The sequence below is a fragment of the Macaca fascicularis genome, chromosome 6 (genome assembly GCF_037993035.2).
Source record: "Macaca fascicularis isolate 582-1 chromosome 6, T2T-MFA8v1.1".
Lineage (NCBI taxonomy): Eukaryota > Metazoa > Chordata > Mammalia > Primates > Cercopithecidae > Macaca > Macaca fascicularis.
Window position 1 is genome coordinate 80,152,335 of NC_088380.1, and position 18,744 is coordinate 80,171,078.

General features: G+C 41.7%; 1 protein-coding gene and 1 non-coding gene across 2 annotated transcripts in view; one reads left to right on the forward strand and one right to left on the reverse strand.

The window, feature by feature from the left end:
* Positions 1-18,744, forward strand: part of SV2C (synaptic vesicle glycoprotein 2C) — a 243,868-nt gene that overhangs the window by 97,302 nt on the left and 127,822 nt on the right. Inside the window, exon 3 of the mRNA XM_005557197.5 lies at positions 12,791-12,971. Within this exon, the coding sequence (XP_005557254.2) occupies positions 12,791-12,971 (181 nt within the window). The remainder of the gene's footprint in view (positions 1-12,790; positions 12,972-18,744) is intronic.
* Positions 11,886-11,952, reverse strand: LOC123574244 (small nucleolar RNA SNORD36). Its single transcript, XR_006699131.1, has one exon. It is a non-coding gene; the product is annotated as a small nucleolar RNA SNORD36 (small nucleolar RNA).

Below are 18,744 nucleotides of genomic sequence, written 5' to 3' on the forward strand. Positions count from 1 at the left end.
CACCTGAGATCAAGAGTTTGATCCCAGCCTGGCCAACAAGGTGAAACCCTGTCTCTACTAAAAATCCAAAAAGTAGCTGGGCATGGTGGCACAGATCTGTGATCCCAGCTACTCAGGAAGCTGAGGCAAGAGAATCACTTGAATCCAGGAGGCAGAGGTTGCAATGAGCCGAGGTTACACCACTGCACTCCAGGCTGGGCGACAAAGCAAGACCTTTTCTCAAACAAACAAAAGACATTTAATTGACTCACAGTGCCACAGGGATGGGGAGGCCTCAGGAAACTTACAATCATGGTGGAAGGCACCTCTTCACAGGACAGCAGGAGAAAGAATGAGTGCTGACCAAAGCGGGAAGCCCCTTATAAAACCATCAGATCTCATGAGAACTCACTCACTATCATGAGAATGGAATGAGGGAACCACCCACATGATTCAATTATTTCCCCTGGAACCACCCTTGACACATGGGAATTATTACAATTCAAGGTAAGATTTGGGTGGGGACATAGAGCCAAAGCATTTCACCACTCTTCTCCCTCAGCACAGAACTTGGAGTGGGAGAACCTCGCAAGAGATGGGGATCCCATTGGTGTTGAACTGATATGTGATGTCCATGGTACACCGCAAGGTGACTCGCTTTAATGTTCTTGATTCCTAAGACTTTTTTAAAAATTGCTTCAAATAACAAGGGGGCCTGCAGAGCCATACATGCACAAAACACTGTAATGTCTCCTTCCTGTCCAATGGGCATGCTGTACAACAGCCATTTGAGGAACAACATTAGAGAATAGATTGGGCTTCATTATTAGGACTCTTCTTCTACAGTTTGCTCTTTGGATTCAGGAAAAGCGTCTTAGGCCCGCATGTGCTTTTTAGTGCCCAGGTGAACTTATGTAACAATTAGCACTATTGCTTGACATGGCGTTATCTGCCCATGTTTGGTCTCTGCCTGGACCAGCAAACTTAAATGTCAGGCTTTCCTAAGGTAAAAGTCAAAGATGTGCTGTAGACTGCATCTGATATTTACAGTTCTTTCTAGCTAAGATGAGCTGGCTTTTGTTGTAAATATTCTCATGCAAATTAGAAAGGTTTTCCCCCTTTGTACATACACCTTTGATGTTATTACTTTCTTTGCTTTTGTTTGATTTTGTGAAAGTCCATAGATGCTTTTGAACACATAATGGCCCCTACCTGTGGCTACTAAAAATAGTAATTGAAAAAAGTGAGGGATCAGTTTTAGAAGCCTATTAATTATGTATTTAAATAGTTTCAAATTGCAGAAAAATGTGTCTTTGGGATTTAGAAAATTAGATTACTCTTTCAGTGCTATTTCAGGTGTCTTCTTTTCAGAACTTCAGTTAAGGAAGGTGAAAAGTTGTCATTTCACTTTTTCTACCATTCCAGAGCCATCTTCTTTTCTTCCTGCTTTTTCTTTTCCATCACTATTTTATTTCTCCACTTTTCTCTTTACCTGATGCCAATAGTGATATTAATAATTGTTGGTCGGGTGCAGTGACTCACGCCTGTAATCCCAGCACTTTGGGAACTAAGGGCAGGTGGATTGCTTGAGCTCAGGGGTTAGAGACTAGGCCTGGGCAATATGGTGAAACCCCATCTCTACCAAAAATACAAAAAATTAGCTGGACATGGTGGCACACACCTGTAGTCCCAACTATTTGGGAGGCTGAGGTGGGAGGATCACTTGAACCTGGGAGACAGAGGTTGCAGTGAGCTGAGATCACACCCCTGCACTCTAACCTGGGTGACAGAGTGAGACCCCATCTCAAAAATAATAATAATTGTTGCTTATTGAACAACTGTATGTTTTACACGGTACTAAGTACTTTATCCCATTTAATCTCTCAAAACCCTGTGAAGTAGGTACTGTTATTAGCCCCACTCTACAGAGGAGAAAACTGAGGCACCACAAGGAAATTAGGTAACTCTAGGTTGCACAGCTAGGAACTGGTAGGGGAAGGGTTCAGATCTAAGCCATCTGTTCTAAGAGCCCAGGCTCTTAACTGTTTGGTGTCTGACCCAAAGTTCAGAGTGGTAAATGGTAGTGGAATAAAGACTAAGGATACTGCATTTGATTTAAAAAATAATAACAGTTATTTTTCTTCCCCATCTTAACCCCCATTACTTTAATAATCGGTTTTCTTCTCAGCGCTATTAATGAAAGAATTTAATAGAACAAGTACTGAGCTTGAGATTTCATGCTATCATTTCTAATCAGACACAGAATTTGTAACCAGTAATGACAAAAAATAGCAAATTGTGGATAACAAGGAGATGTTACAGCCTACTTAGCATCTTGGGTGGGGGGCAGCGACAGCTGGAGAGGGACAGTGGCCCCTGGAGTCAGCCTTCTATGGACTCTGATGGAGTCTGGCCAAGGGAAGGCCACACTCAGCCAACCATTTGGGGGTTCCAGGAGCAGGGACAACAGGGCAGCAGCTGCAAAAGCTTACACATCAGTGAGTGGGTGGGGAGGGTCCAGAACAGGCCAACAAGGGAGGGAGGCACCCCACTCCCACCCCCATGCAGACAGAAAGGAAAGGCCGGGCCAACAGTTTGCAGGACTAACTGACCCAACATCTAGCCCAAACCAAGCATTTGACACATAAGGAAGCTAGAAGACTGGCCTGAGATCCTAAGTCTAGTTAGAGGGAGACTAGAACTAGTCCAGGGTAACTTGGCCCTCATTCCAGGGATTTTTCTAGTATAAAATGAAAAAAAAAAAAAAAAAAAAAAAAGACTCTTTCTTTGAGGAAATAGGAGAGAGGGAGCTTACACTGATGTGTAAGCTTTCACAGCTGCTGCCCTGTTGTCCCTGCTCCTGGAACCCCAAAATGGTTGGCTGAGTGTGGTCTTCCCTTGGCTTCCTAGAATTGACCTTAAGAAGATATCATTTTCGGCCGGGCGCGGTGGCTCAAGCCTGTAATCCCAGCACTTTGGGAGGCCGAGACGGGCGGATCACTAGGTCAGGAGATCGAGACCATCCTGGCTAACACGGTGAAACCCCGTCTCTACTAAAAAATACAAAAAACTAGCCGGGCGAGGTGGCGGGCGCCTGTAGTCCCAGCTACTCAGGAGGCTGAGACAGGAGAATGGCCCGAACCCGGGAGGCGGAGCTTGCAGTGAGCTGAGATCCGGCCACTGCACTCCAGCCTGGGCGACAGAGCGAGACTCCGTCTCAAAAAAAAAAAAAAAAAAAAAAGAAGATATCATTTTCAGTGTTGCCTTTAGTAATAAGACAAACCAATTTGCAGTGATTATTCCAGTGGCTGATTTCTTTAAGCACGAAGCATACCTTAGGGGTCTTCAAAGGAAGGCACGGTAGAAACCCCCTTACCTGACTAAATCAGGTCTGGTAATTAGTTGGTTAGTAGAAAAGTTGGTAAAAGCAGGAAAACATGCAAAAATATAAATATGTATGTAAATATGGTGTTTTAACATATAAGCATACATTCATTTGACCATCTTTGGATGCAGAGTGAGACTTTTCCTCTGAGTTGGGCTCTTCAAACGAGTTCGCCATTGTTTTCTTTGCATCACTACAGTCATTCGGCAGCTTTGATTTTTAGTCTTAAGTTTCTTTAAAGTGGAATGAGACCTTAAAAACACATGTGCTTCAATCTGAGCACAGGATCCTTCCTCTTAAGGATTTTTCTCAGTCTTTTTTGTTTTGTATTGCTCACATGGCAGTGATTTTCTTTTGCAAGTCATCTTCCCCAAGTCTTTCTTACATTCACTTTCATAGAAATAGCTCCCTTTCCTTTCACGCTCGTATTTCATTATTTATGTGATTGGTGTTAAATTAAATGCATAATTAATAACAAACAGAATTAGCATAAAAAAGTTGGGTACAAACATACGCAACTCTTGAGAAGCATAAAGTGCTGCTTGTGGAAGCAGAAGGAAGATGGGTGAGTGAAAGGAAAATACTTTCAGTAATGATTTTTGGTGTGTTTGTGGGAGGGTCGGTTACTTTATTGGGTTGGTGAAATGAAAACTGGCCAAGTGATGTTAAAGGGAAAGTTATTTGTAATGCTTGTTAAAGCATAGTCAGGACCATCACAACAGGTGTAGGGACCACTGCAATTGGTTTTGCAATAGAGAAGAGAGATCAGGCTCAACTCCTAATACAAAAAGGAAAAGTGTGAATTTAGAGCCAAGGACCAGGGTGGGAGAGTTAGTGAATAGAAAATTACCAAGAGGGATCTACTGCCATACCACCCTGAATGCACCCAGTCTCATCAGAAAATTACCAAGAGGAAACATCAGGGATAAAGGAGATTTTGGGTAAATTGACCTAACTGGATTGACAGACCAGGGTGATCAGACATTGCCTAGAGGATCTGATCAGATATTGAAGACAACCAGCCATCTAGAGTCAGCGGTTCACTGACTTGGTGGGATTCTTGCTAAAATTGGGCAATGCAGAAATGAACACAGAAGTCCATACTTCATAGTCTAGTTGAGAAGAGAGGTCCAAAGACTGGGGTTTGGTCAAGGAGAGATTGTGTGTCAGTGGGCCTCTATTGTAGACATACCTCAGATTTGTGGAAGAAACTCTACCTTTGGGAAAATAAATGCACCTACTTCTTGTGAAAGGAATAATAACATCTAAAAAAATGAAGCATTATTTGACTAATAAAGCTTTATTTAATATGACAGTCCATATTATTATTTTCAACCATTTCCAGAAATGTCCTTTCATTCAGCAAAAATCTACTTTTATTTTTCTTTGACTCAAAAATTTTGTTTTAACCTAAGAAGATCTGCATATAAAAAGTAAGTTTGATTGTCACCTCATGGATATTATCAATTGTATGAGTCAATTCTCACACTGCTGTAAAGAAATACATGAGATGGACTAATTTATAAAGAAAAGAGGTTTAATTAGCTCACAGTTCTGCTTATACGGGAAGCATGGCTAGGGAGGGCTCAGGAAACTTACAATCATGGTGGAAGACAAAGGGGAAGCAGGCATGTCTTACATGTCTGGAACAGAAGGAAGAGAGAGAAGAGAGAGGTGCTACACACTTTTAAATAACCAGATCTCATGAGAACTCACTCACTATCACAAGAACAGAAAAGGAGAAATCCGCCACCATGATCCAATCACCTCCTACCAGGCCCCACCTCCAACATTAGCGATTACAGTTTGACATGAGATCTAGGAAGGGACATAGACCCAAACCCTATCATTCTGCCTCTGGTCCCTTTCAAATATCATGTCCTTCTCACATTCAAAATACAATTATGTAATCCCAGCACTTTGGGAGGCCGAGGCGGGTGGATCACAAGGTCAGGAGATCGAGACCACAGTGAAACCCCGTCTCTACTAAAAATACAAAAAAATTAGCTGGGCGCGGTGGCGGGCGCCTGTAGTCCCAGCTACTCAGGAGGCTGAGGCAGGAGAATGGCGGGAACCCGGGAGGCGGAGCTTGCAGTGAGCCGAGATCGCGCCACTGCACTCCAGCCTGGGCAACAGCGTGAGACTCCGTCTCAAAAAAAAAAAAAAAAAAAAAAAAAAAAAAAAAAAAAATACAATTATGCCTTCCCGACAGTCTCCCAAAATCTTAACTCATTCCAGCATTAACTCAAAAGTCCAAAGTCTCATCTGAGACAAGGCTAATCCCTTCCACCTATGAGCTCATAAAACCAAAAACAAGTTAGTTACTTCCAAGATACAATGGGGGTACAGACATCGGGTAAATACTGCCATTCCAAAACAGAAAAACCAGCCAAAAGAAATGGGCTACAGTTCCCAGCAAGTCCAAAACCCAGCAGGAGAGTCATTAAATCTTAAAGCTCCAAAATAATCTCCTTTGACTCCATCCAGGTTTCAGATCCAGGTCATACTGATGAAAGAGATGGGCTCCAAAGGCCTTGGGCAGCTCCACCCCTGTGGCTTTGCAGGACTCAGCCCCCATAGCTGCTCTCAAGGGCTGGCATTGAGCACCTGTGGCTTTTCCAGGCACACAGTGCAAGCTGTTGGTGGATCTACCATTCTGGGGTCTGGAGAATGGTAGCCCTCTTGTCACAGCTCCACTAGGCAGTGGCCCAGTGGGGACTCTGTGTGGGGTCTCCAACCCCACATTTCCCCTTTGCACTGCCCTAGTAGACGTTCTCCATGAACCTCTACTAGGAAGTAACCTGCACTAGAAGTGTCACTTCTGCAGCAGACTTCTACCTCAACATCCAGGCTTTTCCATACATCTTCTGAAATCTAGGCAGAGACTGCCAAGCCTCAGCTCTTGCACTCTGTACACCCATAGGCTTAACACCACATGGAAGTTGCTTACAGCTTGCACCCCCTGAAGCAGCAGCCTGAGTACCTGGGCCCCTTTGAGCCACAGCTGGAGGTGGAGCAGATGGGATGCAGGGAGCAGTGTCCCAAGGCTTCACAGGGCAGCAGAGCCCTGGGCCTGGCCCAGGCCCACAGAACCATTCTTCCCTCCTAGGCCTCCGGACCTTTGATGGAAGGGGATACCATGGAGGTCCTGAAATGCCTTTGAGGCATTTTTCCCATTGTCTTGGCTATTAGCAATTGACTCTTCTTATGTAAATTTCTGCAGCCTGTTTTAATTCCTCCCCTAAAAATTAGTTTTTCCTTTCTAAAGCATAGCCAGGCTGCAAATTTTCCAAACTTTTACACTCTGCTTCCCTTTTAAATATAAATTCCAGTTTCAGGTCATTTATTTGCTCATGCATATAAACATATGTGATATATATATAAAATATAATATGTATTATGTATTTTATATATTATATGTTATATATAATATGTATATAAAATACATATATGTAAACATATACATATTCAGGTCATTTATTTGCTCATGCATATAAACATACGTGATATATATAATATAAATATAATAAAATATATATTATGTATTTTATATATTATATATTATGTATATAAACATATACATATATGTAAATAAACATATATGTATATAAACATATATAATACATAATATATAGCATATATTATATATATTATATATATGGGGAAGAGTGGGAGGGGGCAAGGGATAAAAGACTACAAATATGGTGCAGTGTATACTGCTTGGGTAATGGGTGCACCAAAATCTCACGAATCACCATGAAGAAGTTACTCATGTAACCAAATACCACCTGTACCCCAATAACTTATGGAAAAATAAAAAGTAAAAAAAAAGAAGCTGCCGGGCCACATCTTGAATGCTTTGCTGCTTAGAAATTAGTTCCACCAGATATCCTAAGCCATCTCTCTCAAGTTCAAAGTTCCACAGATCCCTAGAGCAGGGCACAATGCCACCAGTCTCTTTGCTAAAGCATAGCAAGAGTGACCCTTGCTCCAGCTCCCAGTAAGTTCCTCATTTCCTGAGACCTCCTCAGCCTGGAATTCACTGTCCTTATTGAAATCAGAATTTTGGTCACAACCATTTTAAAAGCCTCTAGGAAGCTCCAAACTACCCCTCATCTTCCCATCTTCTTCTGAGCCCTCCAAACTGTTCAAACCTCTGCCCATTACCCAGTTCCAACACTGCTTCCCATTTTTAGGTGTCCTTATAGCAATGCCCCACTTCTTGGTGCCAGTTTTCTGTATTAGTCCATTCTCGCACTATTATAAAGAAATGCCTGAGAATGGGTAATTTATAAAGAAAAGAGGTTTCATTGGCTCATAGTTCTTCAGGCTGTACAGGAAGCATGGCTGGGGAAGTCCTCAGGAAACTTACAATCATGGTGGAAGGCAAAGGGGAAGCAGGCAGGTCTTCTATGTCTGGAACAGAAGGAAGAGAGAGAAAAAGAAGCAGGCATGTCTTACATGTCTAGAACAGAAGGAAGAGAAAAAAGGGGAAGGTACTACACACTTTTAAACAACCAGATCTTGTGAGAACTCATTCACTATCACAAGAAAAGCAAAAGGGAAATCTACCCCCATGGTCTAATCACCTCCCAGGCCCCACCTCCAACACTGGGAATTACAATTTGACATGAGATTTGGGCAGGGACACAGACCCAAACCTTATCATCAATGAATTCGGAATACCAATACAGAATGGTTTTCATTGAAAATCAGTTTATAAATAAATGGTGCAAGGAATTCTAGAGTAATGTATTAGCCATGGGTAGCTGAAGTACTTAAAACAATTTTTAAAAACTGAGGGGCTAAAAGTTGGTATGAGAAAAACACTATATATCATTTCCTAAAGTTGTTCTGTTTTGTTTAAATATGGTTTAAAATGGTGTTGAGGGAAAAGACATGTCCCCTTAGGGATTGTCAGAAACAATCAAAAGCAGCTTAGCAAAGAGACAGAAATGTAAATGTGATATTTATCAGGGGAAATGAGGGTATGATTAGATAAAATGGAACCAGCCTTCATGTCAGAAACTACCTTAATGAGGAAGCCATATTTGAGGCCTTTGTGTTGTCTTCTGAAAGACTAACAACCTGGACTGATCAGGAATGGCCTTCACCAGCACTATGATAGGAAGAGTAGGTTGAGTTTATTTCTCAGGTCAGGTTCAACCTGAAAGCCCAGCTGAATTAAAGTCTTCACTAAATTCATGAAAGGATACAAGAGTCACAGCCTGGCCTTTTTTAACATTGCTCTCCTGGAATTGAATGGAAAGTCAGCTTCTAGTTCTGTGGAAGGCAGGTCCCAGGGGAGGTGAGCAACTTCTAATTCCACAGCTCCTGCTTGCCCTTTTGAGAGCTCCAGCTCATCTAGCAGGTCTTGCCTGTTTCACACCTTTGGAATTAAAATACTCTGTAGCCTTCATCTCCTCCCCTCAAACATGGATTAAATAAATACAAACTTTATGTTAAAAATGTATTAGAAAGGTTGTCTGTTTTATTGGAAAGCATCCTCAGATTCTAAGGTGTGCACAGATCACTTGGGGGTCTTATTCAAATGCAGACTTTGAGTCAGTGGGTTTGGAGTAGAGTCTGAGAGTCTACATTTCCAGTAAGCTCCCCAGGGCAGGGGAGCAGGGACTGGTGTTACTGGTTCAGGGGTCATATTTTGAGAAGTGAGGATCTAAAAGACATGATTTCAAGTTCTGGCTTCTGACAATCTCAATTTTCTCACTTGTAAAATGAGGGGCTTTGGATGAAGATACGTTTTAAGTCTGCCCTTCTGCAGCATCTCAAGGCGCAGAGAGCAGAGAAGGCTGGCGATTGTCCAGAGCTTGATCTCTGCTCTGAGTTTTCAAGGACTCCCCGTTATAACACTGTGAAGGTAGAGAGGAAAAGTGAATGCAAACAGGGAAGGAATACAGTTTGTGTCTGACAATCCCAGAGTGGTTACAATTATTCACCTGATGCCTTTGCCAACATTTAAAGCTTTGTCTGGCTTTAATTAGATCACACGATCCACAAATGAATGTTCTAATTGTGCTGTGTTTGTCTCCAATAAGCTGTTGGATAGGATTAATTCTTTCCACAGAATGCCCAACGGAACAGTTCACTTTTCAATACAAATTAAGTGTAGTCACAAAAGATTACTACCTTTAGATCTTAAAAATATTGTTAAACAGTGCAAGTGAAGACACAGTTTGATATGACATTTTTTATACTAACCGTGTCAGTCATGGAGGAATTTAATACCATCTTGAAATATTTCTTATCCTTCAGATTCCCCTCTGTTGTTCTCTTGTTAGTGAAATCTTCCCAGAGGCCACGTGAGAATTAGTGGCCACCTCCTGCCCCTCTGCTCCCATTTACACTGCTGTTGGGGTGCACACCACATGGTTAGGCTTGGGCTCATTTAGTTTTGTATCCGTTTGTGTCCTCTGAATTACGAGCTCCTTAAGCCATCCTGACAGAGTAGGAAGAAAATTTGGATGACTTGGAGCACAGGTACATGAGTTTACACTTCTGCATTGTTTGGTTCTGATCCTATGATCCCAGGAGGCCATGGATGTTTCACTGCCTTCGTTTTTGATAAGCCACTTTCCCCAGACCGTAAATCCCGCACTCTCAGGGGTCTGAAAGTCCAAATGCCTTCAGGGAAAGGGTGGTAGGAGGAATGCAGAAAGCAGTGGATGGTGAGAGTCTAGGGCGCAGTAGGAATCTTGGTTAACCTGCCTTGCCCCGAGATCTCAGACGCACTTTCTTTAAACACAGCAGGGTTGCGCTCAAGCAGAAATTAACACCCAACTAAAGACCTTGCTTCACATCACCTGGTTTCCGGTTTGCACATAGCAGGGGTTCCCAAGTTGAGCTTAGCGGGAAGAACAATGGCAATATTCAAAATAATTAATAACAAGGATAGCCAGGGAATCAAAATAACATGTTTATAGCTCTAAGTATTACCCTGTAGCATCAGGTTTTAACCCCTTAGTTGCTGGATCAAGGGAAAGTCCAGGACTTCCCAGTGGAAGGGCCAGGGCAGTTGAGCCTGGTGAAATAGAATATCAGTCCTGAGAAAGACCCCCAGGCTTTAGTCAGAGAAACATCTTTTCACAACCCTGGCTAGCCACTTACTCTCCGTGAGATCAAGTTGAATAATCTGTCTGAGCCTTAGTTTTCTCATCTGTAAAATGGCTTAATAATACTCACTTTGTGGGACTGTGGTGAGGACTAAGTGAACCAACATATGGAATGTTCCTGAAAGGCCTGGCACAAGCAGATGCTCACTCAGTGAAAGTAGTACCAGGCACTGTTGGTTACTATTATCATTAAAAGATAATAAGTGGTTATGGATTGAATGCAGACAGCTTGTCTCTCTGTTACTCATGCTTTCTGTAGTCAGATAATTCAGGTGGACCACAAGAGATCTTGGTTTACTATTGCCATCAAGATGGCTTACCTCAGGGCTCAGGGGCTGGGTGGGGGCAGTTCTGAAGGACATAAGGAGAAAGGGATGGGGGAGGCTTTGTTCCCTGGGCTGGAGCTATATGAAAGACTCCCAAGTCTTTAGATCACAGCATCCACAGGCCACTCCTGATCTATAAAAGCTCACTTTCTGATTTGTAGGCATTTTAAAAGACACAGATATTCTTATAAAGTTTCTTAGCTAGTGGTTATCTTCTGAGAGGCATGAGTGGCAAACTTGAGCCTCTTATGCTATAAATAAGAGATCTGCTACATAGGCATTTCCCTGGGTCAATCCCTCTGCTTTTGGAATCCCTCGCACTGCACTGATACATTCTCTAAATTGTCTCCTGGACATGCACTGGGTGTCATGATATGAGGAATCTCTATTGAGAAGGATGATCTGTCTATAGTCAGCACCACAGTACAGAGAAAAATATACTCTCCCCACGCAGGCAAAGGTTGACCACCCCATTCTCTTTAGTAACCCAGTCTAAATAAAGGCAGCTTTTATTTTGTCTTATTTTACAATTGCTCTCAACATTCGCCATTCACTGTAGCTGAGTATACTCAGCTATCTGCAAAACAGCATCCCTGCATTATTGATGTGAGGGTCATGAGAGCTTGCCAAGTGTTTTTTTTCCATATTGCTTCTTTAACTGTGTGTTTACCAAACTAATTTGAGGGTACATGTTCAAATAGGATAGTTCCCAAACTAATCTAAAGCAATAAATAATTTTTTTTTACATTTTTGCTTATATGCTACAGAGTATCTTGAATGTGCCTTTTAAAATGATTCTTGGGTGAAGCATCAGAAAAAGTAGAAATGGATAAAAGATAAAGTAGCAGTTTTTTTAGTGCCACATCCAGATATAACAAACCTTCATGTGTTATTTATGCCATCTTTCCTAGACATTTTTCACCCTTGTAGAAACCCTCTTGAACTAACATTTGCCACGTGGAATATTATTTCATCCTGAGAAAGATTCTGGACAGGGCCTGTGGCAGGTCTGGTTTTCTATTTTTTGTTGTTTTGTTTTTCTTTTTATTCTTTTCTTTTTTTCTTTTTTCTTCAGATACAATATGACCACATGGTTTATTCAGGTGAAGAAATTCTTAATCATCATTGGCAAAGGTCTGTTTTTTTAGAAGAAAGTAAATTAGAAAATTCAAGTATATACTCACAATAATGCCAAGAGGAACATCTATCCCACTCTGGATTTTCCATTTGTTTCCCTTAGTGATCAAAGCCAACCATGATAAGTTTAATATTTCCCATCACACTAAAGCTCTTTTCCTTCTCTTTAACCTCCTGACTCCAAAAAAGAGTTTTCTCTTATGGACAGAGTTAGAAACTATTTTAAAATTAACTCATATAATCTCTAAATTCACCTTTCCTAACTCCCATAAAAGCAAGCGCTTCTAGGATGGAACACAGAGAAAGAACCCATGGAATCCTCTAGAGGGGTCTTGAGAGTCTGGCATTGGCCCAGGTCATTGGCTACAGGCAGAGATTTGAAGCAGTCTGGAGGATCCACTGTGGCCTGGAAGCCCTTGACTTGGTCTCCCATCTTGGCCCTGTCATGGTGCTAGGCTGGGCATTTGGACCAAAGGTAACTTGACTGTGGGTCACATGCAAGGATGGTTCTGTATGGTGAGTTCTTATGCCTGCCTGCTCTGTACGCATCCCCACAAAAACGGGCTGGAACATGACCATTTGGTCTTTTTGTGCATGCGATGGTAAAGGAAATGACTTCTCATCAGCTCATGCAATTGGTTATGGCTGACGGTAGTCCACAGAGCTTACTCTTCAACTTGAAAACTGATTACTATATCCTGAAGGTTATATTTTTAAAGGAAATTTTCCCCATGCAAAATGCTGGAATGTATTTTGTTCCTTGTTCACTTGCTGTTACATGTGTCATTGACTCCCAATCTCTGATGTGTTTCTCTGTTTTCTGTGTGTTGCAGGCAGCATAGTGTACCTCGGGATGATGGTGGGGGCGTTCTTCTGGGGAGGACTGGCAGACAAAGTGGGAAGGAAACAGTCTCTTCTGATTTGCATGTCTGTCAACGGATTCTTTGCCTTCCTTTCTTCATTTGTCCAAGGTTATGGCTTCTTTCTCTTCTGTCGCTTACTTTCTGGATTCGGGTAAGGTTTTCTCCTTCATATTTTATAGTAATGTGTTTATTCTTCATAATTGAACACATTCTCCACTCTAGAGAACCTTATTAGGAGGAAATTATCCCTTCACACATCTCCCTCCACATCCTCATGTCAGCCCTGGAAGCCACAATGCTGGTTCTTAGAAATGTAATTATCAACCTTTAAATACAGGAGCGAAGGGAACATACACCTATGTTTTCATAGCTGATTATTACTTCTAGAAGATGGGTATTGTTTTAAATGGAATGCCATTTCTATGGTAGAACACATTCATACATATATGCTGCTTCTGAAAATTTAACGTAAGTAGGAAATAGCTCTTGTCCTACCTGTTATGAACTAATTAAAGGTTTGAACCGTTCAAGCATGCTGTTAAATTCAGGATTAGAGTGTCTCAAATAAATGCTGTTTTATTGATCTATGTTAACTTGGCATATTTAACTTGGTAGAAAGCCTCCTTGAGACATAATTTTTAGTAAGTTCCTGACTTCTGTCGAATTAACAGAAGTTGCACCATTACCCAAATGCAGTGGTATAGTGTAGCTGATGGTGAAGTCATTTTCTTTAAAGAGCTTAAAGCACTTATTACTATACTGAATGAATTCATAAGCACAGAAAAACCCAATAGTTCAATAAGGAATATATGAGAAACTTTGCTTCAATAAGAAAAAAAATAGTAAAAATATAAAATTTTTGTAATGAATGGGTACTAGACTTAATGCCTGGGTGACAAAATAATCTGTATAACAAACCCCCACGACACAAGTTTACCTCTATAACAAACTTGCACATGTACCCCTGAACTTAAAAGTTAAAATATATATATATATGTACACACACACATACACACACACACACATATATATGTATAATTTTGATTCATAATTGAGAACTTAGAGACTGTTTTCAAGATACCTAACACAATGAATCTGTAGAAATAATATACAAATTTAAAAACTAAATGAAGAAAGTGAGGGTAATGGGGCTGGGTTATAAACTTTAAACAACCGTTGTGGTTGTTGATTATACACACCACAACCTACAAAGCAGAATACAGTTTTGTGAAAAGAGGTCAGAGGACTATAGCATGTCTTTCTTAATTATGTATAGTAGCATTTCCCATAGCTCCTCATATGCTACATTCTGCACGCAGTGAGCACTTAGCAAATACTTGAGTAACTTGCACACATTTTAGGAGCTTTCCTTAGAGTGAAGACAGTGCATTTCAGTAAACCAAGATGGCTGGAGAGTTTGGGAAAGTGTAAAATATTTTGTTCTTGGGGAAAAAAAAATGTTCAGAATCAGTCATTTGCTTTGTAGCAATGGAGAAAGGGGAGAGGAGGCTTTTTCTCCACAGGGGAGCCCCTTGGTGCTCAGTTTCTGAGATTGGCTACATACGCTGCTAACTTGGAGATGGATTTTGGATCATGGACTCACAGGGTTTCAGCAGACCTAAATGTTGAATGATTGAATGATTGAATGAAATGAATGAATGAAGAACAGATGTTATTTGGGGCTGTTTGTTAAAGGACCTTCTCAGTGAGTAGGTCCATAGGATAAGACATTCTTGCCACCAGGAAGGGCCAAGCTTCCTTCTCCCTTTTGTTATCTATGTAATACCACTAGCCTGTCAAGAGAAAACTAACAGCATAGGTGCTGAATTTTCCAGTCCTTTCAGTTTGCAATCTTTTTTGGGAAATTTAAGCAATATCCAAAGACCCAAAAGTACATGACTGTGGTCAAATTATTGTGGCAATTTTAATTGCCAATCTGGATTGTGACATGGTCATCCCAACAGGCTGTAGAGAAAAAGGTCCATTGTGGTGGCTGCAAAATACTCCAAACCAATGGACTGTCCAGAAGCAGATTCAAGGGCAACATAAAAGCAGAGACAACTTAGATGTATTCTTGATATCATCCTCATTCCTGTTGCAGACAAATCATTTTTCAACCAGCAGGTCAGGACTGCTGGAGGCTGGGAATCAAGAAATCCAGGTGTGCCCTGCTCCTGCCCTTTATCATGGAGTCTTAGGAAAGTCACGCAGGCTCTCTTGACTGCTTTTTCTTTTGTAAAAGAAGACATTAGGACTTTGCATTCTTACCTTGGAGTGTGAAGATCAAATGAGATGATGTATTGAAAGTACAAGGTAGAGAAGATAATGTAGGATAACGTTTAGAAACACTCACTCATAGTTTGGCATTTCTTATCTCCTTTATTCCTCCTCCCATACATTTAGCTAAGCTGTACTATGCTGATTGCCTCAGTGTGACAGCAGGGGAGGAGGCAGAAAGAGATCCCTTTCTGGCTTTTAAATTTCAAGTCTGGCCCATGTAGGAAACAGAAAGGCCTAATCAGGGACAAAATATTTGGGAGAAAACATGGCAAGTAAAATCAAGCATAAATCAAGTTAATCTCTATAATAAACGGTGAGTACCTAGTCTGCGGGCAGTACTGAGGGGGAAGTCATATGAGCTTAGTTACCTTAGTCCAGGTGGCAAAACCTCTGCGGAGTTTTGTGGGATACAGCAACTGAGAGGACCTGAGAAATGAAGTTATTAAGGAAAATGAGGGAAGAAATCTGTATTGGTCAGCATTCTCCAAAGAGACAGAACCAATGGGAAAGAATGGATAGATTAGATGGATGGATGGACGGATGGATAGATAGATAGATAGATAGATAGATAGATAGATAGATAGATATGAGAGAGGACTAATTAAGGCAATGACTCACACAATTATGGAAGCTGAGGAGTCCCATGGCAGGCCTTCTGCAAGCTGGAAATTCTAGGATGCCAGTAGCATGGCTCAGTACAAGTTTGAAGGCCTCAGAACCAGGGAAGCTGGTAATATAGCCCTCATTCCAAGGCTGAAGGCCTGATAACTCAGGGGGCTGCTAATGCAAGTCCCAGAGTCCAAAGGCCAGAGAACCTGGACATCTGTTGTCCCAGGACAGGAGAGGAAGGATGTTCCAGCTCCGAGAGAGAGAGCAAATCAGAATTTCCTCTACCTTTTTGTTCTCTCCAGGTTCACAACTGATGGGATGGTACCCACCCATACTGAGGGCAGAACTTCTCCACTCAGTTTACCAATTTGCATGCCAATCTCCTCCAGAAACACCCTCACAGACACACCCAGAAATAATGCTTTACTAGCTGCTATAGTTTGGATGTCTGACCTTTCCAAATCTCATGTTGAAATTTGATCCCCAGTGTTGAAGGTGGGGCCTGATGGGAGGTTTTTAGGTCATGGAGGTGAATCTATCAAGATTAGATTAATGTGAGTGAGTTATTGCTCTATTAGTTCCCACGAGAGTTGGTTGTTTAAAAATAAGCCTGGCACCCCCAGCCCTCTCTTTTGCTCCCTCTCTCGCCATGTGTTCTCTGCACATGCCAGCTCCCCTTTGCACTCTCCCCTGAGTGGAAGCATCCTGAGGCCCTCACCAGATGCCCAGTCTTCCAGCCAACAGAACCATAGCCAAATAAACCCCTTTTCTTTATAAATTGCCCCACCTCAGGTATTCCTTTATAGCAACAAAAATGGACTAAGACGCCAGCTGTCTAGGTATCTGTGAATCCAGTCAAGTTAACACATAAAATTGACCATTGCAATATTTTTCTTCTTCACCAAAGTTTATGGGCTATTTTACTTTTGTTTGCTTTGTGAAGTGCTACCTTCATGGCCCAGGGTTTTTCTCAACAGCTCTAGGGTTTATCTGGGTACTCTGTTTCTGAGTCTCTGAGGAATCTCATCAAAGTCTCTTTTTCTCCAATTCCATTCCAATTCAACTCAAAAAACATTGCAACACCTACTCTACCCACTGGAAGCATGCAAGGTTTTTCATGGATATAGCTGAGCCCTCACCTCAAGTTGCTTACAGTCTGTACAGACAGGCAGCTCTTCTAGTCCCCATCTTCCAAGAATTAGAGCCTGAAAAGAGGTCACAAGGGGCTTGGGAATCTCACAGAGGAAGGAGAAAACAATAATAACATTGTGAATAAGAAAATTTCCATTTAAATGCTCTTCTTGTTTTCAAAGGTGTGTCATATTTAAACCCTTCATTCCCATTACTTATTAACTCAGTACAGAAGCAGCTGAATTTTTATATATTCTCATTTTATTTAAACTTTCTTTATTAAAACTTAAGCCAGAGAATCAAGATTCTCATCCTAGAGACCTTAAATGAAAGACCATGTGGTATCAACTTAAACAACTCCCTCCAACCATATCTGATCCAGTTTTAAAATTGAGAAAAACTAAATGAAAAAACATTCCAAAATGTTGGTAATGTTTCTTTTGTGGGCCTCTGGTGCACAGAGCCCCCCACACTCCACGCATTTCCTAGGAGTACAGTACTTGCCATCCTTTCTGCTTTGAAGCTTCTTCTCCCAGGACTCTCCCACTCACAGCTTCCCAGAGGCTTTTCCTCAGACCACACACCCAATGGGTCTCAGACAGTTTCCTGTTTTGTCTCCTTGGCAGTACTTACAATTGATGCCTGAAAATATTTACTTTTTATGTTCTTCTTTCTCTCCTCCACCAGCATGTAAATTCCAAAGGGCTGGGACTGTCATCTTGCTCAACATTGCTTAATTGCCCATGGCAGGGTGGGTGGGAGTGGGTGTTGTAAAAGACAGTGGAGTTCAAGCAGCAACCAGCATAGTCTGACTTGCAGCCATCTGTGGCATTGGCTAGTTAACCATGAAGTGAAATAGATAGGAAGTCTACTCAATTCTTACTTGATCTGTATAAGTAGAAAACTTCTATGACAAGTGAATGAAAACCTAACTTGCATCATAAAAACAGAGTCATGTCCCCTCCATCATTCCCAGACTGGAGCTGGATTACAGACCCAGAACCAACTGAATGAAGGGGAGGCTGATCCTCCTTGAAGAAGGATCTTGGTACACAGCTAAATATTTATACTGTTAATCTTTCTCCCAGCTTCCCCAAAGGGACTGAAGGCCTTTTACCAGGAAGAGTGTACATGGGGTAAAGGAAATAATCAGACTTCTCAGGGCTTGTGGACACTGGCTCTAAACTGACACTACTTCCAGGAGACACAAATGTCACTGTGGCCAACCAGCCAGAGCAGGGACTTATGGAAGGCAGGTAATCAATGGTGTTTCAGCTCAGGTCTGTTTCACAGTGGGCCCAGTGAGTCAGGCACTGAATCCATCCCGTGCCTAATTCCACACTTCTGGACTGCATAATTGGAACAGACCTACTCAGCAGCTGGTAGAATCCCCACATTGGTACAGAATCCCTACATTTAATTGGTACAGGGCCTGTCCATCAACTTCATTTACTAGGAATTTTAGAACAAAGAGAAGTTCTAGGTCAGAGAGTCCAAACTTTTCATTTTGCAGATTGAGGTGCAGTGGTGGGACCAGGAGTAACTCAGCTAGGACTTAAATTGCAATTAAAGTCAATTTAAACTTGCAACTCTGTAAATAAGTAAACTGTACATTGTGAATACAAGGTTTACCTGTGTGTTGATTTTATCAAAATTGCTACAGATTTCCAGTTGCTATGTCTTATTTCATTGCTGAAGCATCATTAGCAGCACTGTTTCTGCATACAAAGGGGACTGGAAGGAGTTCTTATTTTGTTTTATTTTGTTTTTTGAGATGAGATCTCTCTCTGTCACCCAGGCTGGAATGCAGTGGTGCAATCGTGGTTCGCCGCAGCCTTGACCTCCTGGGCTCAAGTGATCCTCCTACCTCAGCATCCTTAGCTGGGACCACAGATGCATGCCAC